This window comes from Triturus cristatus, chromosome 11, assembly GCF_964204655.1.
Source record: "Triturus cristatus chromosome 11, aTriCri1.1, whole genome shotgun sequence".
NCBI classification, from domain to species: Eukaryota; Metazoa; Chordata; class Amphibia; order Caudata; family Salamandridae; genus Triturus; species Triturus cristatus.
In genome coordinates this window covers 737,859,293-737,886,727 of record NC_140594.1, presented here as the reverse complement: position 1 = coordinate 737,886,727, position 27,435 = coordinate 737,859,293, and the positions used below count along the sequence as shown (strand labels likewise).

Sequence of the window (27,435 nt, the reverse complement as noted above, 5' to 3'; positions counted from 1 at the left end):
ATTTATTTACCCATGGTGGATCTAAAAAAGTAACAGGGTCCCTTCCACGAAATAAAAGAAAAGGAGACTTCCCTGTAGTGGTATGTGGGGTAAACCGATACACAGACACTCTTTTCAAAACCTCCTCCTGCCAATTAAGACCATTGGACTTTGCTAAAGACACCGTTTCCTTCAAAACCCTGTTGAACCTTTCTACTGTTCCATTGGATTCTGGGTGATACAAAGAACATTTCTTGTGAACAATGCCACAATCACCAAGAAAACTCTCCATCTCACTCGAAACAAGTTGTACCCCATTGTCTGTAAGCAAAGTCTCAGGAATCCCTTCCTTGGCAATAATATCTTTTAGACATCGAATAACCGTAGCAGAATTAATATTCTTCACAAAGATCACTTCTGGCCACCTTGAAAACAAATCCATGACCACTATAACAAACGTGTCAGAACCATCCCCATGAATAGGCCCTAAAATATCAAGAGCAATATCCTTCCAGGGGCCACACGGACGAACTCTTTTTTCCATGGGCTGTGTCCTAGTTTTCAAAACCTTTTCACTAAGAGCACATTGAACACATTCCCTGACTAAATGTTCAATCTGTGTGTCTAAACCCGGCCACCAATAGCTAGAACGCACCCTCTCCTTAGTTTTAGAAATTCCTAAGTGTGCCTCATGTGCCAAATCCAAAACCTCTTTCCTTAAAGACACAGGGGGTACTAATTTGTGACCTCTCAACAACAAACCCTCACAACTTGAAAGTTGGTCTTTTACCAACCAAAAATCTCTCACGGAGTCACTGCCTTGATCTTTATGGTTCCAACCCTCACAGATTAATTTGGAGACTTCTTGAATAGTGTTGTCACACTTACAAGCATCCAACCACCTCTCACGAGAAATAACCTTATAATCTACTCCACAGACAAAGTCCTGTGGAAGACTAAAAGATGGATCTGAATCCTGATCCAGTTTGCCTTGTTGTTCGTCAGGAACTAACCTAGAAAGAGTATCCGCAACAACATTTTCTGACCCCGGAACATGTTTAACAATGAAGTTAAACCCCTGTAATCCAACCACCCATTTTGAAATTCTGGGAGATATCGAGTCAATCCCTTTTTTAGTTAGTACTTCACAAAGGGGCTTGTGATCAGTTCTTACAACAAATGAGGTCCCCCACAAAAACTTTTTTAATTTCTTAATGGCCCAGTGCACCGCAAGGGCTTCACGTTCAATTACAGAATAGCGACATTCAGCTCCTTTCAAACACCTAGATATAAACATGATGGTATTTTCTGGCAGAACACCCCCTTGATACAGGACTGCACCAATACCTTTCAGACTTGCATCAGTAGATATAATAGAGCTCTTACTGGGGTCAAAATTCCTTAAATTTGGAGCATTCTGTAATTTCATTTTTATGTCATTAAATTCCTTGTCACACAAACTATTCCAACTAAACTTCTCTCCTTTCTTTAACAAATTTCTCATATTGAACGTGACCTCAGCAAAATTCTTTATGAATTTGTTATAGTATTCAGCCATACCTAAAAATCTCATGAGTTCCTCCTTGGAAGAAGGAACCACAAGATTTCTAATGGTATTCACAAGGTCAGCTTTTGGAACTACACCTTCCGCACTAATAGTGTGTCCCAAATAGTCAATTTTGTCGAGACCAAACTTACACTTTTCCTTCTTTACAGTCAAATTGTGAGAGGTAAGCCTGTCCAGCACTTGCCTAACCCTTCTTTCATGATCAGCAACCGTAGATCCATATACCAAAATGTCATCTTGATACACACAAATTCCAGGGATGTTAATTAAGACCTTCTCCATGACCCGTTGAAAAACTGAGGCAGCAGAATCCAGGCCAAATGGAAGTCTAATAAATCTAAATGTCCCAAACGGAGTAATAAAGGCAGTGAGATCTCTGGAGGACTCATCAAGTAAGATTTGATGGTACGCCGATGTTAGGTCAATTGTACTAAATACCTTTGCCCCACCTACCATGCTCAACAGCTCAGAAATGTTAGGTAAGGGATATTTATCTACCTGAACGCATTTATTGAGTTGTCTGAGGTCCACACAGAGCCTCAAAGAGTTGTCAGGTTTCCTTGCGGCCACCACCGGAGCAAGCCAAGATGTACCCTCCACCTCCTCAATTATGCCCTGGGACTTCAGTTTATTTAACTCCTTAAGCATGTCTTCCTTGACAGTGAACGGAACATTTCTGACTTTACAGGAAACAGGAGCTGAGCCAGGAAAAAGTTTAATCTTATGACAGTAACCCTTAAGGCAACCTAGCTTGTCACCAAAAAGCAGTGGATATTGGCTTATCAAAAGAGCCTGTAGTGAAGAACCATCCACCACCGACTCAACACTTTTTTTTTCTCTCAAAATGATAGGAGGATTGCTGTTCGGGTCTAACATGACACCAAGATCTTTTTGGTGCCACCAGCTAATAATGCTATCACCTTTCTTTGAAACATAAACCTTCCCACTAGCAAAACGTTCCCCGTATTCAATTAGACCAATAAAGTAACCCCTTAACTCAATGGGATCACCTCCATATGCAGTTGGACGAATGTCTGGCTTCAATAGTTTAACTTTCTTGCACAAATTATCTTTAAAGAATCTGCTAGAAATGATAGTAATTTTGGCTCCTGAATCAAACAAAACCTTGGTTCTGTGACCCTCCACCAAGATGAAATCAAGAGGCCCCTCAGCCCCAACCTGGACCACAATTTGTCCACACTCAAAATCATGTTGATCTGATGTGCTGCCATCAGAGACTTCACTAACTTTTTTCTTTAAATTTTTGAACCTGCAGGCACTTACAAAGTGACCCTTCTTCTTACAATGAGAACATGTAACATTTAGTGCAGGACATGACTTATCATTTGCCCAATGTGAAGTGCTATTGCATCTGTAACACTTCCCACCTCTGTTAGAATTCTCATTAGATTTATTTGCACTCATATCTTTAACACGGGTCTTTACGTGAGAATCACCCTTGTCCGCTTCTTTCCTAGACGCCGAATTTGTATTAATCAGCGACACATCTTTATTAAGATCCTTTTTTATCACCTTTACACATTGTAAAGAGTGTTCTATTCTCTTAGCGACTACTAGAACTTCATCCAAAGAAGGTTCATCTTTCATCCAGAGTTCGTCACGTACTTTCTCAGATACACAACCAAGCATAAACTGGTCACGTATTCTTTCATCCATTAGTGCGTCAAACTTACAACTAGAAGCTAAGCGTCTAAGTTCCGTTATATAATTCTCTATATTTTCCTCATCCTTTTGCATACGTTTGCCAAAATGGTATCTTTCCAAGATGGTGCTAACTTTTGGCAAGTAGTGAGCATCAAGTTTATAAATACACTGCTCATACTCATTGAGACCCGAACTGGAACTGCTAGGGACATCCGGTAAATGGTCAAAGACATCCTGTCCCTCAGACCCCAGACAATGCATCAATAAAGCTGTCTTCCTCTCCACACTTAAAGAAGTACCACAGACTCGAGCGTAGCGCTCGAAAACCTTCTTCCACTTGGACCATTTAATGGGAGGGTCACCTGGGGATTGTAGAAAAAATGGGGCTGCAGTGACGTTTTGCATGTTAAGAGGAGATAAAGATGTGCAAAAAAAACTGATCCAATAACCAAGTGTCTGGTAGCAAAGAGCTGTGCGTGTCAGCGCTGTTGAGTTGAGGATGATTGGCACACTAAATGTTAAGAAGAAGGCTGAGAGCAATTCCGTTGAGCTGAGCGTGCCAGCACTGTTAACAATAAAGATGACTGACACGCCAAAAGGCAAGAAGATTAGCTGTGCGTGTCAGCGCTGTTCGGCGTTAAGCTGTGCGTGTCAGCGCTGTTAGGATCAAGACGATTGACACACTAGAGTAACGCCGTTAGGCTGTGCGTGTCAGCGCTGTAAAAATAAAGATGATTGACACGCTAAAAGACAAACAAATTAGTTGTGCGCGTCAGCGCTGTTCAGTATTAAGCTGTGCGTGTCAGCGCTTTTAGGATCAGAACCATTGACACACCAGCTATTGAAAAGGAAGACTTTAAATCAGGGCGTTAAGCTGTGCGTGTCAGCGCTTTTAGATAAAGGCAATTGACACGCTGGAGGTCCGCGCAAAAATTAATATAAACACTGAAAGGAGCTTCCACGTTTGTTCACGTAACATGTGTTCAGTAGTAAAGTTATCAAAGACGGCGAAGACTCTCTCTTAAAAAAAAAACTCCTCAACTGTTTATGACGATGTTTGCTTAGCAACCCATTGTTGTAGCATCCAGCAAGCTTTCGAGCGAATCAGATTACATTAAAATACACAGCAGCCAATCAGGATACAGCTTCTTATCCACCAATCCAGGAGAAGTTCTGAAATTAGTGTACGCCCTTCATGCGTTTCAGCCCCCATGCATTCCAACCTGTGACGAGGGATATTCAGAACTTCAAGGCGTCATGGCTTCTGCAGGCAGGAGAACGCGCAGTTGATAACGACCAGAGCGCGTGAAGAAGCGCGAGGGCTAGCGTGAGTAATTTGATTATTTCCCAAATTACCGTTAATGAGAAAAGTGCGTGATTAGTGCACTCTTAGTACAAACTATCACAGCTACCTCATTATCTCAGGGAAGTAAGGTCACTGAATGCTAGTAGAGATATTAGGAAGAGTTTTAGAGATTGCGCAAATGCCGAGCAGAGCGTTCTAAGCAGTAGTTGACAGGAATAATTAAAAAAAATGTCTCTAAGCGAAATTCATTAAGTAAGGAACGTTATTACTTGATGTAAAAGGTCTTCTTTGAAGAGAAGAGATGAAATATTGTAGTTCGCCAGAAATGAGATGAAAGTTGGAGTTGAGTTGAGATCCCAGTCGTCGCCAGTGTTGAAAAGTAAACCTCTTTGAAGAAGAAAGATGCTGAGGCTTGAAGTAGGGTGTCTCAGGTTTATTTTCAGTAGTAGGTATAAACAACTCATCCACCCAACTGTCAGTAAGATAATGATCTCACTGCTCACACACATTCCACAGCTGGCTTAGTCCTGACATTCCAGAACACTAAGCATCATCAGAGTGAAGAACATGGACAAGATGTAATTACAGGAAAAGAAAGCCATTACAACACAGCGCCAGAACCCCTGGCCCCCGCAGCAGTCACAATGTCCGCCTCCGCTACGACGCCAACACCCTCACCGCCCTCAACCCAGGAAGGACCCACACCTGCTGCAAGGCCACCTCGAGGCGCACCCACGGCCCCTTCACCTGCCGGAACTGCAACTTCTCCTGCCACGAAAGTGCCAAGACACCCACCACAACGGAAGCCAACCTGCTTAGATGCATCCTGATCAACACCCGCTCCGCACACAAACACGCCGTCGAACTCTGGGACCTACTCGACACCACATCACCGGACGTCGCCTTCCTGACCGAGACCTGGATGAACGAAACCTCCTCGCCAGCCATCGCCATAGCCATCCCAGCCAGGTACAAGATCACCCGCAGAGACCGCACCAACAGGGCTGAAGGAGGAATCGCCATCATCCACAAAAACACCGTCAAGGTCTCAACAAACACCAACGACACCCTCTGCACCGCCGAACACATGCACTTCCAGATCCACACGGACCCAAAGACCACCCTAAGAGGCACCCTCATCTACAGACCACCAGGACCCCGGCCTCAATTCTGCGACTCCATCGCCGACCTCATCAGCACGCATGCGCTGACCTCCACCGACTATATCCTCCTCGGAGACCTAAACTATCATCTGGAAAAGACAGCAACTCCTCCACCCTGATCGACAATCTCGCCAACCTCGGACTGAAACAGCTCGTCACGACGCCGACCCACATCGCCGGCCACACACTAGATGCCATCTTCTCCTCAAGCCCCTACGTCATCTTCAGCCACGCCTCCGAACTCACCTGGACAGACCACCACTGCATCCACTTCACCTTCCAAAAACCACTCACACACCACCGCACCCTACAGACCCCCTGCCACCGCTGGGTCAAAATCACTGAAGAACAACTACAGACAAGCCTTGCACTCAACCCTCCGACGAACCCCACCAATCCGGATGAAGGTGCACTCGCCCTCGAACGCTTGATGAACGACTGCGCCAACACCGTAGCCCCGCTGAAAAACCCCACCAACCGAGACACCAGCAGAAGAGTCAGCTGGTTCACCCCGGAACTCCTCGACTCCAAACACACCTGCCGGAAACTGGAAAACATATGGCACAGCAACAAGACGCCAGACAGCCGCACTGCCATCCGCAACCACCACCACCTCATCAGGACCGCCAAAAGAACGTCCTTCACAGACCGCCTTGACAACAACGCGCACAACAGCAAGGAGCTCTTCACCATCATGAAGGAACTCTCCAACCCCAGCTCCAACTCCAACGACATCCCACCATCACAAGCCCTGTGCGACTCCCTCGCCGCCTTCTTCCACTGGAAAATCACCAACATCCATGACAGCTTCAGACCCTGAACAACCCCTGCCGACCACACCGCACCGAACCCACCGCACCCCACCGACCAGGACACCCAGACAACCTGGGCAAATGTGAACCTCGAGGACAGAATCAAGACCATGGGAACAATCCACTCCGGTTCCCCATCCGACCCTCTCCCGCACCACATCTTCAACAAAGCCAGCAACTCCATCGCACCCCACCTGCACAAAATCATCAACCTCTCCCTCGAGACCGCCACCTTTCCTGAGAACTGGAAGCACGCAGAGATCAATGCCCTACTGAAGAAACCCAAGGCGGACCCGAGCAACCTCAAGAACTTCCGGCCCATCTCCTTGCTTCCGTTTCCAGCCAAGGTCATCGAGAAGATAGTAAACACCCAGCTCACCCGGCACCTCGAAGACAACAACATCCTAGATCCGTCCCAATCAGGATTCCGCAGCAACCACATCACGAGACCACCCTCATCGCCACCACTGACGACATCAGGATCCTGCTAGACAACAGCGAGACGGCGGCCCTCATCCTCCTGGACCTCTCCGCCGCCTTCGACACCATCTGCCACCGCACACTACGCACGCACCTCCACGACACAGGGATCCGAGACAAGGCCCTGAACTGGACCACCTCCTTCCTCTCCAGCAGAACTCAGAGAGTCCACCTCCCCCGTTCTGATCTGAGGCCTCCGAGATCATCTGCGGCGTCCCTCAAGGACCCTCCCTCAGCCCAACGCTCTTCAACGTCTACATGACACCACTAGCATGCATCGCCCGACAGCACAACCTCAACGTAATCTCCTACGCCGACGACACTCAGCTGATCCTCTCCCTCACCAAGGACCCCCTCACCGCCAAATCCAACCTACACCAGGGAATGAAGGCCGTCGCCGACTGGATGGAGGACAGCCACCTCAAACTGAACACAGACAAGACGGAAATCCTCATCCTCGGGTCCAGCCCCTCCACCTGGGACGACTCCCGGTGGCCCACGCCCCCACCGACCACGCACGCAACCTGGGAGTCATCCTCGACTCAAAACTTTCCATGACCAAACAAGTCAACGCAGTCTCCTCCACCTGTTTCAACACCCTCCGCATGCTCCGCAAGATCTACCGCTGGATCCCGACAAACACGAGGAAAACAGTCACCCAGGCCCTAGTCAGCAGCAGAATCGACTACGGAAACGCCCTCTATGACGGAGCTTCATCCAAGCTCATCAGCAGACTACAGAGAATCCAGAATACCTCTGCACGCCTTATCCTCGACGTGACCACATCACCTCCCACCTGAGGAACCTGCACTGGCTCCCCGTCGACAAAAGAATCTCCTTCAAGCTCCTGATCCACGCACACAAGGCACTCCACAAAACTGGCCCAGCCTATCTCAACAGTTGACTCTCCTTCTACGTACCCAACAGGAAACTCTGCTCCGCTGACCACGCCCTGGCCACGGTCCCACGCATTCAGAGAACTACTTCCAGAGGCAGATCCTTCTCCCATTGCGCCGCCAAGACCTGGAACACCCTCCCCCGCTACTTGCGACAAACCGAAGACCTACTGACCTTCAGGAGACAACCCAAGACCTGGCTCTTCGACCAGTAGCAGCTACAACAACCCACCCCCCCCCCCCCAGCGCCTTGAAACCCTCCCAGGTATGTAGTGCGCTTTACAAATTATATGATTGATTGATTGAGTGTTAAGTTTTAGCCAAGGAGGAGGGTCATTTACTCAGTAACAAGTCTGTTGCCACTGGGTCCTTCTTTGAAGTAAGTCACTCATATCTGAGGTTCTGGTGTCAGGAGGGTCTCCTAGATTTAGGGGAGTTAGAGGTATGGGAGCAAGTAGCTAATGGGCAGCTAGCCCCTACAGCAAATCCGCCCCTGAGGTGACCACATCAGGAGATGTAGGTCACCTTTTAACTATTTCTGCCCTCCTGAAGATGGCAGAATTCTATTTTAGGTTTACAGATCAACCTGCCCACCCTAGAGGTGGGGCCAGCTTTCCTTGAGGTGTACACCTCCAGCATAACACAGTTCCCACTTTGCCAGGGTGCAAGTGTACCTGGGGCAAGAGAAGGGCTCTGACCTTTTCAGGGTGACAGCCCAGATGCATATCAGAGGTGGTGCAGCCTTTGAAGCTCACTGCCCTGATGTGCAAATTCAATAGCTTGCCTGGGAGGAGGGAAGTGTGACCTCCTTCCTGCTCAAGCCTATGTTCCTGACTCCTGGGAGGGATCACACTGACTAGAAGGAGGTCCGATCCTGTCTTAGCGACAGCAGGTGCAGGAAAGCATGTGATGGTCAGCCAAACCACAGTAGAGCTTGGGAACCAGGTGGGCACTTTCTAAGGACACCACCTGGGTGCATGTAACATCACCCAGGGCGCTAGATTCATGGCAGGGATGAGAAGTCACGTTGTTTTATACCAAACATTACATAATTTAGTCATACTATGATGGAGCTGCCCATCATTAGAGTGCCCGGTTGACAGCCCATGTTATCCTATGAACCGCTAACACTTGTAGTAGTTCCCAACATGGAACACCATTACAGGAACATATAGGTTTGGCTATATATGTCCACACCTTTAATATAATGCACTCTACCTCCTAGGCTGATGAGGCCTTCCTTGGGGGTGCCTGAAATATATTGACTCATCAGGACAGAGATAAACCTGGGGAGTGGTGGTAGGTGGGTTGGTCTGGTGCTCTCAATAGGATACTAGATGGCCAATGCTTGTATTTGATGGGGGCATGGGTATCAAAATGCCGCACTGTGCTCAATTGATGTAGGGTAGAAGCCACAATGGGCGGACTCCCAATTAGGGATTGTCTGCAGGGTGTGTTTTCAGAATGATGTGCTGATCCCCGTGGTAGGAAATGAATGGTGTCCTGCTGGGGCAGCCTCCAGAGCATCTCTGTCATGATGAGACCCTGATACCTGATAAACGGTCAAAAAGCCATCAACACCAACAAAGACAGACCATATTCCTTTGTGAATTAACACTGAGATTCATCCCGCTGTGCTTGAAAATATATGCAATGCATTTTGGCTGTCTTTAAAAGTAGTAACCAGTATACCATGTATGTTTATTCACATTGTCACTTTTTCTTCTTGATAGTTTTTGTTCTTAGCACTTGGGGTCTTTATGCAATATCCCTTCCCCACTCACTTGACTATTTATTGTGTGACTCAGTATCTGTGATTAATGAAATAATCTTTGGTTCGGCTGAATCTAATTTATTCAAAATACTGGATGGATTTTTCTTCAGGATTAAATTGTAACAAAATGTACTTTCGGCAGAAACATTATTGTTTTGTTGCTAGATTAAGTCTACTCAGGATCTCCAGGTGTGACTGAGTGGCCATCTGCATCCTGATGGTTCACCATGGGCAGGTTGGGAGGGAGAAGCTGACAATTACACCTGAATAGGCAGTGTACTGCCCCTACACAAAGGGTTGCATACCCCCCTGTAGTGAGTCTGGAGCCAGAGTTGGGAAGGGTGGACCTCTGTGCACTTCAAAGCACCTCTTTGAAGTCACCTCTACTTCAAAGACATGACTGGGAATAAGTACTGGGTCCTCAACCCCACCAAATCAGCCACTTCTGGACCTGTAAAGAAATTCTGACAGGAAGAAGGACTGCTGTGCTGAAGGACTGCTGTGCTGCTACAAGGAGTACCATTCTGCTGAACTGGTGCTCTGAAAAAACTGTTTTTCTGCTGTGCTGCCCAGTTGCCTGTTACCCTCTGTCCCTGCTGAGGATGAACTGGACTGTTTCTTGAACCGAGAGTGATCACCAAGGCCCTGCTGGCTTGCCTCCAGTTTTGAGACTCAGGGTTATCAAAGTCTCACCTCCTGCTCCTGTGCCTGGTCAATTAGAAGTGGATCCAGGTGCTTGCTCAAGTGGAACCAATGCATCCTCTGCTGTGTGAAGCAGAATTGATGCATCAACTGTGTTGCAGAAAGAGAACTGGTGCATCGCACTCAGAACCAGCACATTCCCTAAAACCAAAGCATCGGATCACATCGCTGCCGCTGCAGTGAGAGACTATCAACGTATCCTCTCGATGTGTGGAGAAAATCGGTGCATTTGCTTCAGAAACAACGCATCTCGGCACCAGCACTTTGTCTAAGGAACCAGCACATCGCCATTGTTGCATGGAGAAAATCGACGCATTACCTCAACTGCGGGATCGACATTAATGCATTACTCAGCAGCACCCCGCATCTCTCTGCTGCAACAAGAATCAAGGTACTTTGTTCAGCGAGCCTTGCGTAGCTCCTGTATCCAGTTCACAATCCATCGCTGACGACCTGAACTAATGACCTTGCCACAGTCCAGCATGATCAGATAACCCTTATAGGCACTTATTCCGTCTAAGTGCTATTTACACTTTTATTCTTTAAAAATTAACATCTCGATTTCTAACTATTAGATTTTTGTTGTTTTATTCTTGTTTTATTTATAAAATGCCAATCTATTTTTCTACACTGATGTAAAGTCTTTTTGTGGTGTTTTCACTGTGTTACTGTTTAAAGTGTTGCACAAATACTTTACACATTGCCTCTTAAATTAAGATTGCCTGTTTCGTGCCAAGCTACCAGGGGGTGAGCACAGGTTAATCTATGGTGAGTATCTGACTTACCCTGACTAGGATTGTAGTTCCTGCTTGGACAGGGTGCATACCTCTACCAACCATAAACTCAGTATCTAACCATCTGGTTAAAACTTCATACCCCTTATTTGGGTTTATTGTTTTTGTGTTGTCTTTTTGCTTGTTAAATCTCTATTTTTCTATATGGGTTTGCAAATATTATATTATTGTCTACTTTAAAATTGTTGGTACTGCTTGAAACTGACACAAAGTTCTCCATGGATTGCCTGCTGCTTCTGCCACAGCTGCAAGGTGCTGATCAAGTACTTCCTAAGAACTACATTTTGGCCTAATCACATAGTGTCTGTTGAATTGGTGGGATAACCACCTCCTTAACTAATAACACAATGTCTGACACCATGTTTAAGAGCTCTCCTTGCTAATCAACCAACCATTTTGTCAGAATTGTGGCCAATATGTGTCAATTATAGATGCTAAATCCTTTTGAATGGTCATTGATGACTGCTTTCTTGGAAACTTTCCCGAAACTCTGACACATATTACCTTATGCGACGATGCATACAAATCGGGGATGAGATTTCTGTTATAACATCCTGCCGTAGAAATAATTCATTATATGCCAGAAGCACCACACAAATATTTGTCAGGGGTGGCGCATGCTCTCAGTGCAGCACGAAATAATAGATTCAGATTACAGAGATTGGGATAATTTCCCACACCTTTTGTCCAGATATTTTCCCTGACCAACCAATGGCCTACTATGTAAAAAGTATCATCGCACTAACCCATCAGCATAAACATGACTTCCAACAGCATGCCAGTGCCGTCATTTCCTTTGTGTACTAATTGGTTAGAGCAAATGATTTTTTTTGATCTGGCTGGCAGTGCAATTGTCAGCGCAAAACATTCCAGCATACATCACAAGTGTGCAACCTGCCTCTCTATGTGGCAAATGTGTCTGCAGTGGATTCTACCCACCAAGCTGTAATATACTGAGAGGTACCACTCATAGATTGTGGCACTATTTAAAAAACATGAGACGACCACAAAAGATGTGCGACCTTCTTCAGGATTTGCACCATGCTAAAGTTTCAATAAACAATGTCCTGGAGTGGTGCATTCAGGTTCTGAATGTGTTACTGGAATGGAAGATAAGGAAGCCAGCCACAAAGCCCAAAGAAGACCCCAAGACAAATGAAATGTTATCAGGAAACAATCGATATGTGGGATATTCTGTTCTTGAAGTTATTAACACAATTGGTTACAACTGTCACTTTTTGATCAGCAATAAAAGTGGAAATGGCCTGTAGAAACAGCTTTGAAAGAATACATACCTCATGGACCACGCAAACGGCATGCGGTATTTCCCCAACTTGCTGCAGAACTGCTTGTTCAGTTTTACGAGTTTCTGTGCAGACTACACAAACGACAAAAACACACTGATTTTAACCAACTAAAGTGCGAGGGTTTGAATGCTAGACCAAAAACCAGCAACAGTAACTCTCACTTGTATAGGCAACTGATACATCCATGTTACTATGTTAATGGAAAACTACAGATCTAGTAGGTAATCTTCAATAAACATGGATTTAACTGTTGCAGCTTTTCATATTATCAGTACGTCTTGTATGTTTCCTACATATGTGTTAAATAAAACATAGAGTAAGCAAGTAAATATTGAAATTTCAATGGGGTGTGTTTCTGTTTGTGTGCAGGAAGTTTGTGCTATTTTTCAAATTTTGAACAATTTTGTACCAATTTATACATGGTTTTTGTTGATGCAGACTAGTAATTGGAAATATGTTACTAACACCATTAAAGGAATAATAAGTAATTCTGGGATAAATTTGAATTAAATTGGTGTAATTCGCCTAATTTTAGGAATTCCATGTCTTACTTGTTATGCGAAATGTCCCAAATTATGCCACTGCCCGTAATTTCACGACATTTGCATAAGATGTACAGTGAATGCCCACTTTGCAGTAAACATTTACAGTGAATACACAGGAACAAAAGAAAAAGAGCAGCTGTTGTTAGAAGTGCTTTTGTTTTGTTGGCACTATTTTTTGTTACACAAAATGAGTTGATGCGAAGACACATTTTCTGAAAAAAGTTAGCACTAAATGACATTTTTCTTTGGTGTAATTCTGTCTAATTTTGCGTAATTTTACCAGAATTAAGTGTAATTAAGTGAAAGGAAAGTACACACATTTTGCACACCTAATGATAATCACCCTCTTGTTATTGCAAAGAATGGGACTCCATGGAAATTTGAGGATAGCCATGGGTAGCAACTATTACCTGCGGATTGCTCTTTGGTACGCCTGCCACTGGCCTTGCTAATACTTTTCAGGATAGTCATGAAAGGATCAACAGGAACAGATTACAGAGAAGCAATTTAATATCTCTATTTACTTTTTCAACTTTCCACTCCGTTCTATTTCCGTAGACCCTCAGAACCAATTAGAATGCTTTTCTGGGATGTTGGGTGGTACAAGAATTCAACCATGTGATGCCATTAGTAGGCAAGGGGTACCAGTTGAGACTTTTGGAATCCTCATTGGAAGATTTGAGAGCAGATCATTCTGTTCAATGCATACCAATAATTGATAGATAAGCATCTCTTTGAATTAACTTTCCATTGCAATTGAAACCCTTCTGCAGCAAGCAGTTTCTGGCTTTGACCTATAGTTAAATTACGCTTGTAACCTTAGTGTCCCAACCTACAATGAACATGGTTCATGCTTAGTGAGGATCACATCTAGCTACCTTCAGTGCAGTGGAAGAGGTATACAATTTTCAAGTACCATAGTTATGTTGTGTTATATTAATTTGATTTAATAGAGTGCACAATTTGCCCCGGAAGGGGTATCTCGGCTCTGACACAGACTCAGGCAAAGTAATAGCCCTAAGTTAAAACAAAACAGTCTTAAGCATTTTTCTAAATATAGTGTAGTCAAAGCAGATACGGCGGTGAAGAGGTAAGTTGCTCCAGTATGAAGGGTCCAAGAAGGAAAACGCTCTACCGCGACATCTTGACAGTCGAATTTGGGGTACAATAAGCGGAGCTTTATCCATAGATCTTAAATTTCTCACTGTGCAGTAGCATCTGAGCTACTGCTGCAGATAGTTGTGACCTTTACCCATTAAACAGTTATGTGTCAGGCAACACATTTTAAAAATGCTTCTTTGCTATACTGGTAACCAGTGTAAAGATCTCAGCAGAGGTATGGAAGCAGAGCCAGAAGGGAGATTGCAAACAAGCTTTTCTGCAGTAGTTTGTACCACCTGTAATTACAACATTAGTGTCTCATTTGCAGAAGCTGACAGAGCATTGCCAAAAGCCATTCTGCTAATTATCAGTGCCTGAACTAAAGGTTTTCTAGCTGGAATGGCAAGAAGTGGGAAGGCTTTCCTCAATAGATGCATTGTATTAAAGCAGGTACCACTGGTAGATAGAGAACTTGTTCTTTCATGGATAGAGACTGATCTATTTTTACTCCAAGATTCTTAACTACCTGCCTAGGGATGGGGACGGCACCAAATTCTGGCAGCTACCGATCAGCCGACCAAAGTTGTTGAGCCCTACCAAACAGCATGATCTCTGTTTTCTCTTCTGCCAGCTGTAGGCAATTAGTTGTCATCCATTCCGAGATCACTATCCTCCCTTTGGAAAAGTAATCTTTAACTTTGTCCAGATCTTTGTTAAAGGAGATGATAAGCTGAGTGTCACCAGTAAAGGATAGTATACCAAATCCAAACGACTTTGTAATCTTGGCAAGGGGATTCACATATGTGTTAAATAAGGTATGATTTAAATAAGAGCATAGTAAGTAAAAAAGAGAGACTGAAGCTCCAAATCACCACAAATGGCTACCTGGAGCCTTTTAGGCTATTCCAGAAACAGATTGTGAATTTTCACTTAAGATTCTAGTCCACTGGTGCGTAAATGTGATTGCTATACTATCCAAATGAGCAGGTGGCGGTATGGTCAGGGAGAGTTTGACAGAAACTATCAGCACAATAGCTACTTGGGTCCTGATTTTGAGTTTGGCAGATGGGTACTTTATCACAAAAGTGGTGGATATCCTTTCTGCCTTATAAGAAGGACTATAGTGTATAATGCACTTGTACTAAGTCAGATGGGGTATCTGTCACATGTGTGGCGAGTAACCTATCTGCCACACTCTAAATCATGCCCTTGATGTCTTGCCTCCTGGCTTGGGTGACAAGGAGAAAAACAAGTGGGGAGTAAGTCAAAAAATGTCAAGCATTCAATAAGCAGGTTTGATAATGAATGAACTAACTGAATAAAAACAATTATAACTTCAGTTCTAATGAATGACAAGTGGTATACATTTTGGGATAGGTTCAATAACAATATCCAATATGATTAGATGGCAAACTAAAAAGAAGCCTTCATGAACAATACATGGGGACAACTGTAGTAAGCACCAGTAGGCAGCAGAAGACAATAACCCACACAAGGTTTGGAAATGTGTCTTTGAAGCCCTCACATAATAAGACATAATATGGAATGAAATATTACTAAACAGGAATAGATGGAACATTTTAGTACATTTTTTTTCTTTTAAACTCTTTTTATTAAATCGTACAACAAATGCATTCATCTAATCATTTGTATGAACTTCAAGCAGGGAACATAACAGTACGATCTCAAGAATGTCCGAATTTTGTGAGGAGACATCATATGAGGGAGGGGAGAGACCTTGACCCCAAATGTGTGGAGCCCAGTAGAGCCCGATACCCGCTCCCCTCTCGCATCCATCCCTACAGTTTGAGTAATATCGATATGTACACCAATCGCCTCATATTTTCTCCCATTTCTGCAGGCAACTCCTGCTCTGAAAGACCACCTTTTCTCCCTGTTGCCATAAATCTACATTAGTTTCCAATCCGTAATCCGGGGGGGGGACGCAGGGGTCGCTGCTTTAAGGTGTACACTAATGTTTATCCATCTAAATTAATTAAAACTAAATTTTAGATACATAGTTATTAATGAAAATCGAGAGTTTTTTCTAAAAATCTTTTCATTCATATCTGTCATGTTAGTAGATTTGTAGGCCCTGGTGCCTAGTCGGGTATTCCATTAAGAAAAATAATGTGTTACTTCGGTGACTCAGACATATTAGCTTATGTGTACTTTAGTTATATACATGTTAAGCTGGGTATAGATACTCCAGAGGTTAAAATACCAGATTTCTAGGCCAGAGATATTGGGAAAAAGATTTACTTTTTAGCCATTATAGTTTTTATACATAGGACCTGCACATACACAATCATCCTTGAGTTTAGATAACTGCCTGCCTTCTTTGACCAATTTCAGATATCTTCTATGTATTAAAGTGGAAATTCTGATGATGAATGTAGAATTCACATATAACAGGCAGTGATGTAATATAAATAAACAACAGAAATAATATATGTTGGTTGTAAAGATAATACCATTCTACTATACCATCTTGAGTACCATTGCCTTAAAATACCTTGATGTTGTCTGGATTTTTGATGTATGGTTCAGCACTTGCTGCAATGTTTCCCATTAGTACCTTTTCTATCCTTGCCACAAGTACAATTTCTGTGTGAGGGTTACTTATCGAGAAAATAGCCTGCAATAACAGAAATAAATATTTTATTCACAAATGCGGAAATGTTTCAAATCATTTGTTTACTTGCTGTCTGCAATATTTTAAAATCAACTAGCTTTAAATCTTTAACCTTTTTTCCTTGTATCCATTGAATAACTAGTACTTAATATTTCACATCTTACCGTTTTGCATTCATATATAAATTGCATTGTAAACTATTAGTGGCGCAACATTGTTTGTTTATGAAATTGAATTAACAACAGTCCTCTCTCTATCTCCTTTCCTTTCTTCATCATATTTTAGACACTTCTATTTTAGATACATCATAACAATAAATATAAACACTTAGCACTCGTATGCCATAATATTGAGGTAAAAAATATTATGAAGCAAAGATTTTGCAGGAAAAACATTGAGCGAAAATATCAAGGGCAATAATATCAACTTTTTATACTTACAATGTAAAGTATAATAACATTGGTAACAAAATCATTGCAGCACAAATATTGAAAAACATAGGTAAGAATATATTTTAAAGTATTTAATATTAAAATAAGTGGAAAAAATATATATATAATATATATAATAAAAGTAAAAGTAAACATAAATTTAATAACTTGAAAAAATAAAAACCCTATACAAATTCAAATAAAATATAAACATAACAATGAATATATATAGAAAAATAATAGATAAATAATTAGGAATTCAAATAAACTTTTATAATTAATATATTCTGATACTGTTGCTGCATTACCTCTGAAGTTTCAATAACTTCAATAGGTATGTCAATTGCCCCATATTTACTCCCATTTCTGTAGGGAACCCCTACCTTGATAGACCACGTTTGCTGCCTGTTGGCACCAATCCATAACATTCAAAAAATCAAAAAGGGAGAGAAGAAGATTCATTCAGCTTCCTGAGCTAGTCAATTGATAATCAAGGTGAATGAATCACGTAGATCGGTTTTCCAGAGTCTCTAAGAAATTGTTATGGAGACTCTCAACCACACAATCACAATGGAGGTATATATTGGCTCTCCGCTGGTGTGATTAGGTGGAATGTGACATCATTGGGTCTTCGCACCTAAGTTTCCTTTTATCCAGGTGTTCCAATATCCTCCACCGGGAGGGAGACTGTCTGGTATACAACAGTCGTGAACAGAGAAAGTGTGATTTGTGAAATAATAAATAAAATTATCCATACTCCTGTATGATGTGTCTTTAATGTTGCTGGGGAGGGATAAGGGTAAAAACTATGAAAGTTGGTGCTTATATGGATGCTTTATTGATTCAATACACCAGGTGAGAGGTCGGTCGACATGTTTTAGCCTATGTTGCTCTGCGGGTCTGTTGGCTTTCATCAGGACCAAGGGAAAGACATTGCTGATTACAGGAGGCTGTGTGTGCAGTATGTGAGGGAAGGTAAGTAGAATCGCTCACCCTTCTTCAACAGCAGATTAGATTGTTCGGATGGCTAACAGCATGTTATGTCAGCAACTTTGCCTATAAATTAGGTTTATATGGGGCGTCTTCTTCTGTAAAGCCGGCAGTGCGGCTTGTGATCCTCATATGTCGGTTTTCTAGGCAGGTGCTGCTGCCTTCCTTCGTGCCCCGGAACAGGAAGCTGTTCCTTCTTTTTCGTGGGCACGAACAGTTCATTAAAACATAAATAAAAATTAAAATATTGAAAATTGTTACAATTGTAACTCTAATTTAAAGTAAAATGTTAAAAAAATACCAATATTGTTCATGCAAACAAAATATATAAATCAAACAAAATAAAATGTATCATTGAAACTTCAACCTAACCAGGAATTGCAAAAGTATTTCACTTTTAATAGGGCAGATTTACTATTCTCATTCCAATGTAAGCAACAGTAGCAGAAGTGCTTCAGTTTGCAAGGGTCATATTTATTTATCTCATTCCAATGTATGTAAAAGTAGGTAAAGTGTTGGTGTAGGGGCCACATTTAGTATTCCGACACCAACTTTAGCAACATGAGAATAAGTGTTGAACTTTGGAGGGGTCAAATTTTCTATTCCCCAATCATTGTGAAACTGCTCATTAAAAGGGACTGAGATAGAGAACTTTGTGCAGCCAGGGAGAAATGCAACCTGCAACACTCAGGATCCTTCAGCTCGCTGTTACCAGATTTCACCATTGGTCTGCAAGAAACAAGAAGATCCCTCTTCACTGTAGAGGAAAAGTTATAGTTCTTGAATGTTGAATACAGCATGTCCTATCCAGACTTTCTGCTTTACATTGCAGGTCATGTCACTAATATTTTTGGAGCTGCGGCAACTCAAGAAGACCTTGAAAAAATACTCTCAGCGGAGATGGTCCCCAGACATTACTGATGGCAGAGAGGTGGCAGGTTCATCACAAGTTGGAAATATTTGATTGCTCATATCCTCTATGGTTCTGGTCACACAGTTCTTGTTTACTGACTGCAATGGTGTGGATGTGTTAGGTGCTCCTCAATTTGAAAGACTAGCAATGGTTAAAATCAATGGTTTAAGCTACTAGTGTTATTGTACTTAGTATTATATTGAGATTACTGATGTTCAGGCCTTGGGGTAAGCACTTCATTACATCCCTAGTATATCTCTCATGAATAAGTTATTTAATTGATGTGGGTGTCTGGTTAGTACAATTGTTATTCATGTCCATTCCTGCAAATAAAGAGTAGGCAGTGTGCATGTCATGTGCTGCCTCCGGAATGCATCGTCCAAAGTGCTGTTAGATTTAGGAGAAATTTTGATGTGGAAGAGAGGGAGGGCTAAATTCACTGCTATTTTTGGCTTGCATTTTGGGTAAGGGTTGCAGCAGCATAATTTAAGCCCCACCCTTTTTACCTCACATATAGGCATTAACATATACAACATTTATATTCAATGTGTGATTTAACTTCATTAACATGTGTGTTACATTGAAACTAATCAATAGAGTATATTCATTAGAACATTAAAGTTACACATATATCAGTGAATTAAGTTGATCAATGGACTGCTGTAATTATGTTATGCATATTTACATTTAACATGGAGTAATGATTTCACCTTGCGTGTGTATTTCGTATTGTAATTCATGTCCATTTTTATTCCTAAAGGCTTAACTTGACATAAGGCCTCGACTGAAAATGCCTTCTTTAATTTGTTAGAGTATTAATTCTTTCTTTGCAGGTGCACTATCATATGTCTTATTAACTATAGATAGGCTCATTGTTTGTATTAAACCATTGGTAGTGAAGCCAGCGGGGAGGAATTTGGCAACAAACTCAGAGAAATAATGGCCAAAGAAAGCCTTCTGTTTATTGCGTACCAAGATGGTGTGGTGCTCAAGGTTGGCGGCTGCAGTCCCAGTTTCGATGATATGGGAACTTAAGGAGTGTGTTGACTCCCTCACGTTCAGTTGCTTGGTTGACCCTTGATAATGAGAAGGAGATATTGATTTTTTTTAAACCACTATTGTATTTAAATGGTGCTTCCGTTGCTATATGCAGACTTTCACTTGACTCTGAAAGGGAGCATATCTCTCTGTAGGGCTTTTCGCAAGTGTAAATCTGCCTGTACCACTTCTTTATTTGCTTGAACTTCTTCAAAAGTTTTATTCTATGCTCCCTGGATAGAAAGGCCTGTTAGCAAAGTCCGTCTGTTACCTATGTTTTGACTAGAAAAGTGAATTTGCTTAATGGAAAACCTATTTGCAACAATTTGCTTTATCCTCATTGTGACTGTTACCATTCTGTATCTCATATAATTACAGTCTACCTCATTGGTACATTTCAGCCCGCAAACTATATTGCTGTGTCTTGTGAAATTATTTATACTGTGCTTATATATACCGGATGAATTCATATTCTAAAACAAATCCATTTAATCATAATTATTGATTCCTGGCTCTTATTGTCGAGTCACGTTGGCTTCATAAGTCGGAAATGCGTTTCTGATGTTATCTTCCTTATAGCTCTTCAAGTCAACTAACAAACGTCCATGCGATCAATGGGGTGATGATTTTATGAAAAGATTAGGGTGTAAATACCAGCGCTCCATGAGGGTAGTAGGGTGGGGTAAAATAGGTAGAAACAATACGTCAACAGAATCATTCAGAACCATGTGTCAGTGCTATGGATATTTAACATGCATTGTGTGGTCGATTTTATATTTTCCATGTGATTGATTGGGGTACCTAGCTCTACTGGATGATATTCAAGCTGATTACTTGGAATGTTAGAGGTCTGATTACCGCATGGTGAATAATATAGCAGTCTATCTTGGGAGGCATCAGACTGACAGTGCTCATACAAGAAACACATGTTACCCTACATTTGGTCAAACTGTGACCAAAGACCTGCATGGGAATGTGATATTGCTTCTTTCAATTCGAATGCTACTGGAGACCCATTCTCGGCACAAAGGCTCCCAGGAATATGAGTGGTTAAAACTGTTCCCGAGCCAGAAGGGAGGTTCCTGAAAGCTGTGTGCATATTGGAAGACAGGGAAATGATATTTGCAAATGTTTATGACCATAACTACCAATAACCAGCATTTTTAGGGAAATACAAAGTAAAATAGCTGGCCTATCATGCAACATAGTGCGATGTCAGGTGGGGGGGGGGGGCAATTCGATAGTACTTTTCACCAATAAGTATACAGGTCATGTTGTGCTCTTTGGAGACCATCTGCTACAGATAAGGCAATTAATATTATATTGGAGAAGAATGTATAGTAGCCATATGAAGGCACAGGAATCAAAACAATAAGAAATGTACATTCTATTTGGCTACTCATGACCCCTATTTTCCCCATTGACTATGTTGTGCTTTCTGGGGATGATGTTTTATGGGTTAAATTCTGTCCACACTTTGCAAGCACATACTAAGACCACTCTCCGATGAATGCAGAATTTGATGGTTTGAATCTCCATCTGCCTGTCTTTTGTATAGATATTCTCCTTGGAAGCTTTGTTGGATTTGGTGTTCAAGGCAGAGATTTCATGAGCTATAACCAAATATTGTAGGATTAATGTTGGGACTGTGGAACGATTTGATATGGTCTGGTAAGCCTTCCAAGCATACATTTGGGTGGTAGTATTTCTAAACAAGGAGGCGGCCTTGAATCTATTCAGCACATTCTCAATAAGCTATAGGGTGAGATAGCTCAACTTGAGAGATTATATATCCTTAGGGCGAGGAACACCTTTTGAATAAGATCCAGTTTAAACTAGGGGATTTCTGTGATATAGGTGATAGAGAAGTTATATTCTAGAGAAGGATGATGTGGATAGGCAATAACGTGAATGGTCAGGGGGTTACATTACCGTCATTAAATCTGCTGATGGCTGCCCACTATACGAATCAAACAATACTACTGTGAGACATATTTATCACCCTTAGTGACCTTGAGGGAGGAGACCAGCAAATATCTGGATGAACAGCCTACGGCCTGGCTGAAGGACATGCAAAGGGAAGGCTTGCAAGTATCCCTGGAAGATCTTAAGAGCATGCCCTGTGCTTGCTCTGCAGGCACAGACTATTTATCCATGAGTTTTCGCAAGGTGTTTGTAGAGGAATTGGTGTCCCACATTACAACATTGTTTGGGATGGAGTGCCAGAGGGGTAACCTGTCACCTATGATTAGAGAGGCCCAGGAGGTTCCGCTCTTAAAGCCAGATAAGACTGCAGAACTCTGCTCCTCATATAGTTTCAAAATATAACCAGGACGCCCGATAACCACTTTGCAGTGGGTCTCCTCACAAATCAAATTGTGGAAAGTGCTTATCACACATCATGGCTTATTTTGATACATGAATTTGATGACACATTGTAATTACGATCAGTGGAAACAAGAGGAATGGTCTATGTGCAGGCAACTCATGCTACAGTGGTTATTTATTTTCATGACCATGGGAATTCTGGCATTAATGGATTAGATACACCCTATTATAAATTGAATTTACTCTTTCAAACAAGTGGGGTACTTTCAACAGATGACCTTGGCCTGATGAGACCCGTCAGTTAATTATCGGCTTGAAATGTTGACAACCCACCCTTGGTTGAACTATGATTGCTTGTTACTTGGTAACAGGTTTCATACTACCTAGAATTACAATATCTACCTGTGGTTCTGTACACTTTCTTTATGCAATTTCCTAGATTTTTGTTTTCACTTTCTAGAGCACTGAGTTATCTGCACTATTGTCACTTTATTAATTTCATTGCAAGTAATAAGAAATATACTACTGCAAACAAGAGTAAAAGAAGCTTGGAATGTCTTTGAGTCAATCACTGTATGACTATCAATGTATTTTGATATTATTTTATTACTTTTGATTTACTACACATGGTTATTCTATGAATGAGTCTCACAGGAGCATTGTAAGGTTTCTTACAGAGAAGCTTACACAAAGGGTACTCAGTTGTTTTGGCTATAGACCTCCTTCTTTACATTAGAGAACCTGTTGCCAAACCATCTCCAGCGATCCCGGTGATTCTCTGTTTTGGGAGACATTTAGTTTTGCAAATTAACTGGAACAAATCCATTATGTTTCCCCTAGCAGAGGCCATAATGCAGGGGTCTGTGGACTACTCTCTAAAATAGACAACAGAGCCCGTTGGATATTTAGGGACTAATATTCAAAGAAGACCTGAGGCAGTGTTTCGCTACAGCTATAGATCTGAAGTAGAAGTCAGTGAATAGCAAAGAGAGATGGATTAAACTTCCACTGTGTTTGGCTGGGAGAGTAGCCGTCATGAAGATGTTAATTGTTGCTAGAATTTTATACTTGAACATTACTATTTACCTGCCCGTGCCATTTCTGGCAACTACAAAGTTCATTGATCAGGATGACGTAGGTTTATGAAGATCCCAGAATCAAAAGGGAAATATTATTGCTCTCATACTCAAAGGGATGTGTGGCTGCCTCAGACCTGGAGCTATATTATCATGTGACGTAGGCCCCACAGTCCCCAACATCTGCCACATCTTATGCTTGAGATGGATATTTTACATTGTAATTCATATGTGTATACTGGATCACTTGTTGCCAGTCCAATCAGTCTGCCTCGGAGATCACATGTGTGATGATCCACCTGGTTCTACCATAAAAGCAAGGACATGGTTAATAAAGAGTAAGCTTGCCTAGCTTTACTTGATGGAAATACAAGGAATCTGGTGAACACAGCTGCCCGCGCTCAGGCGGGCACTGGTGCTCAACTTGAAAGACTTGGTATGGGCCATGGGAGTGACCTGTTCATTGACAATACCCTCATTACTCTTGAGCAACTTAGAGAGGGTTGACCAGACTTTTCGGCGCTTGATACGTTTCTATTATTATAGAATTTGGTGGACAATAAAGGGCATAGTGATTGACCTATGCCTTTCCCCCACTCAGATACCTGAAACAAGCTCAAGAGGTGAAGCACAGCAGAGAAGGACCTGGAATGCACCATTACAGACGTGCAGTGGCTATATTGCTTCTCATTAATTTGGATTCTCTCAATAGCAGGCATAGGCTCATATAAGCTAAGTTCATACAACATTATTATTATACATTGATTAGACTGCTGAATTATGGGCGTATTGCTGAAGCCAGATGTGAGAGGTATGATTGAGAAGGGTGGCTCTGATGCATGTGGCATAGTGGTTTCCTGGTAACAGAAGAATTGGCAAGAGGTCTTCACCGTATTAGACCAAATGATATCTTACGGAATAAAGAAGTCTACTCTGTGTGCATTTCTGGGGTATGTCAAGGACATCACTGTTGCTACCAGAAAATACAAAGCCCTGGCACTCCTAAGGGAGTTTCTTGCCTTGAGTGGTAGCCTTGTGAAGCACTTTCTTCAATACAAAACTATTTTTTTTAACTACTTGGGGAACATTTTCTCTTTAAAAAAATATTCCAGGACTGGAGTCAAAATAGTAAATAAATCCCCTGGAAAGTTGCAATTCTCCCAAAAGACTGGAGTTAGAGTAGCAAATTTGATCTCCCAGTGTCCGCCATGCCCACTGCTGCCCTGAGGGCACTATTCAAGGCAAGAAACACAAATATACAAGAATTTGCGACATCTATGAATTTACATTTTGCAATATGACTGATTAGTGGACCTGTTGCATCACAAAATGAGATTCAGTTCTTCTTTGACAAGCTAGGAAAACAAATGTAGGGATAGCAGTGTGCATTCCTTTAAGGGTATAATGGAGTGCATGTGTGTATATACACGTCTGTGCAAGAACATGTCTGTTAGTGCGTGAGTCTATGTTGGAATAAATGGATGCCATTTTCTGTACCCACAACCTTGGCTTGTAATGCTGGCCTCATCTTTACGGCGAATACTTTAACATGCTGTGGGCTCTCTTGTCATGATTTTGACTATCCCCAGTATAATGGTGGCTCAGGTCTAATAGGGACCATCCCTGGCTTTTTGTGGGCATGCTTGACATAAATGGGGCTATTATTATGTAATACACCTTGATCACATATTGTTAGAATTATTACTAAATTGTTGCTTTCACTGGCATAATTGTTGTTCTTGACATAATTAAGGCTACCCCCACACAAAGGTGATCCTGGCATTGTGGAAGTTCCTCTTTTAATGATGGTGTGAATTTCTGCCACATAAATGAAATATCTGTTTTTTTGGCAACTATAAATTGACATGCAAGGAAGAATCTGTACAAGTGTGGTAATTGTACTTGAGAATTATTGGTGAAAATGACATATTTTGTTAACACAGAATGAAAAAGTAGCTGGAAATCAGAAATGTATTTTTTACTTTAAATCTCTTTTTATTAATGACAAAAGAAAACATCCATACATTTGCCATACTTTGATGAAGCACAGAGATCATTTACATATAAGGTAAACATCACATTTACCGCTTCGTGCAAACTTACAACTTCTATGCTGCGCTAACCCATGAACCTATAACACAATTAAACTTTTTTAGACACAGTAGCAGTAAGAACGAACAGTTTAAGAATATTTTGTAGGAGGTTTGTTGTTTAGGGATATTGTTTCTTCTTCCTTTTGTTTCCTCCAGTTTTGTGTGTTTGGATTAAAGGTGCAGGATTTAGAAGCATGTTTAAAGACTGATGTATACACTGTAGAGAATCCTGAATTTTTACCTAACTGCACTTTACTGCTGCTTTTTTAAGTTCATATTTAAAATGTTAACAGCAAAATTTCAATTCCCAGAAACAATGTGATATCTGTTAAAAGCTCAGGACTGATTTAAAGTGAGACATTTGTCATGGAGACACTTGGCAGCTATGAACGCATACGCAACAGCAGCACCATCTTCATGTAGTCTGGCAAGGAGTGCAGAAAGGAGTGCAGAAACGCAGTGGTGATCATGCATAAAGGACCGAGTTTCAGCTGCCCTGGAATGCAGACCTACAATTTAATCTGGTTTAATTCAAGATGTTTTTTTCACAACAAATTTTATTGGGTTTTTGCCAGCAAAAATGGGACCCATGCAGGACATAGAGAAACACAGGACTCTGCTGGATGGAACCCCAGAACCATGCAAAGTATAAACATATGCACTAAACCCCCTGGCACCCCTCACCCCCCACACACACACCATCTATTATCTTATACAGTTGTAAGTCTGGATCTAGTCGCATTACCCTGCACATCCTGACCATAGTGTCTCATTTCGGCATCTAGGTTTAAATCGGCTGTGCTTACTGGCTCCAAGAACAAGCCCCTATAGTCAGCCCACCTCTGCCAAATCCTCTCATGTTTTTGGCAGCATCCCCTAACCTGGAATACCGCTATTTCAAACCCCATACAGAAGTCCATCCCATGCATCCACGTCGCTGTCCCCAGACATGGCGTCTTGCTGGCCTTCCACTGTCTAGCTAGCTCTGTTCGATTGTGTGACCCCAAGAAATAGTAGATAGTGTTTATAGTGTTTACCTCCTATTCCATCTATACTATGAAGGAGAAGCAGCTTTGGGACCGGTGGAATGACCCATGCCAGAATCTCGCCCAAACAGGACACCACCCGCTTCCAGAAACATGCAACACGCAGCAGCTCCACACAGTATGCAAGAATGTGCCTTCCTTGACCTCACAATGTAGACATCTGGGGGAGTCAATGAGAAAATGCGCCACAGGTGGCTTCTTGTATAGTGTGCTCTATGTAGATATTTTGATTGAATCAGTCTAAGGCAAGATGAGATTGTCGCCCCACATGAGGCCTCCGTCCAATTGTCATCATCTATGTTTTCAATATCGGCCTGCCACGTCGCACGGAGTGCGGGCATCATCGTGGAGCTATTGGTGACCGGGATTGGTAAATTCTAGAGATTTTATGGCTGCCTAAATCCCCCATTAGGAGCTTGCCCTCAAGCGGGCTAAATTCTGGGAGGTCTGAGAGATTGCGCAAGTATGGGGAGATAGCATGACACAGATGTAGATATTTATACAACTGGCTGTGATGCATTATGAAGTCCGACTGGAGCTCCTGAAATGATTTAAGTATGATGCCATGCATAATGTTGCCTAGTGTGAGGATGCCAATGTGATCCCATCCCTGAAATCCTCACAGTCCAGCCACCTGCGGGAGCAGGGTGGCTCGCCGCAGTGGTGTTTTATGTGTCAAGTGCCCCCACAAGCCCATTGTGCAGAGGGATTGCCTCCACAGCCGCACCACCACTCTAGTCACTGGGGGAAGGGCGCACACCTCCTTTCCACTATAGAACAGATGAAGTAGAGAA

General features: G+C 42.2%; 1 protein-coding gene across 8 annotated transcripts in view; it reads right to left on the bottom strand.

Annotated features, from left to right (window-relative positions):
• The window catches only part of DOCK10 (dedicator of cytokinesis 10), a 1,791,775-nt gene that overhangs the window by 736,188 nt on the left and 1,028,152 nt on the right, over positions 1-27,435 (bottom strand). For all 8 annotated transcript variants that reach the window (XM_085634396.1, XM_085634392.1, XM_085634394.1 and 5 more), the window contains exons 13-14: positions 16,607-16,729; positions 12,434-12,516 (exon numbers count right to left, since the gene is read on the bottom strand). In XM_085634396.1, the coding sequence (XP_085490522.1) occupies positions 12,434-12,516; positions 16,607-16,729 (206 nt within the window). The remainder of the gene's footprint in view (positions 1-12,433; positions 12,517-16,606; positions 16,730-27,435) is intronic.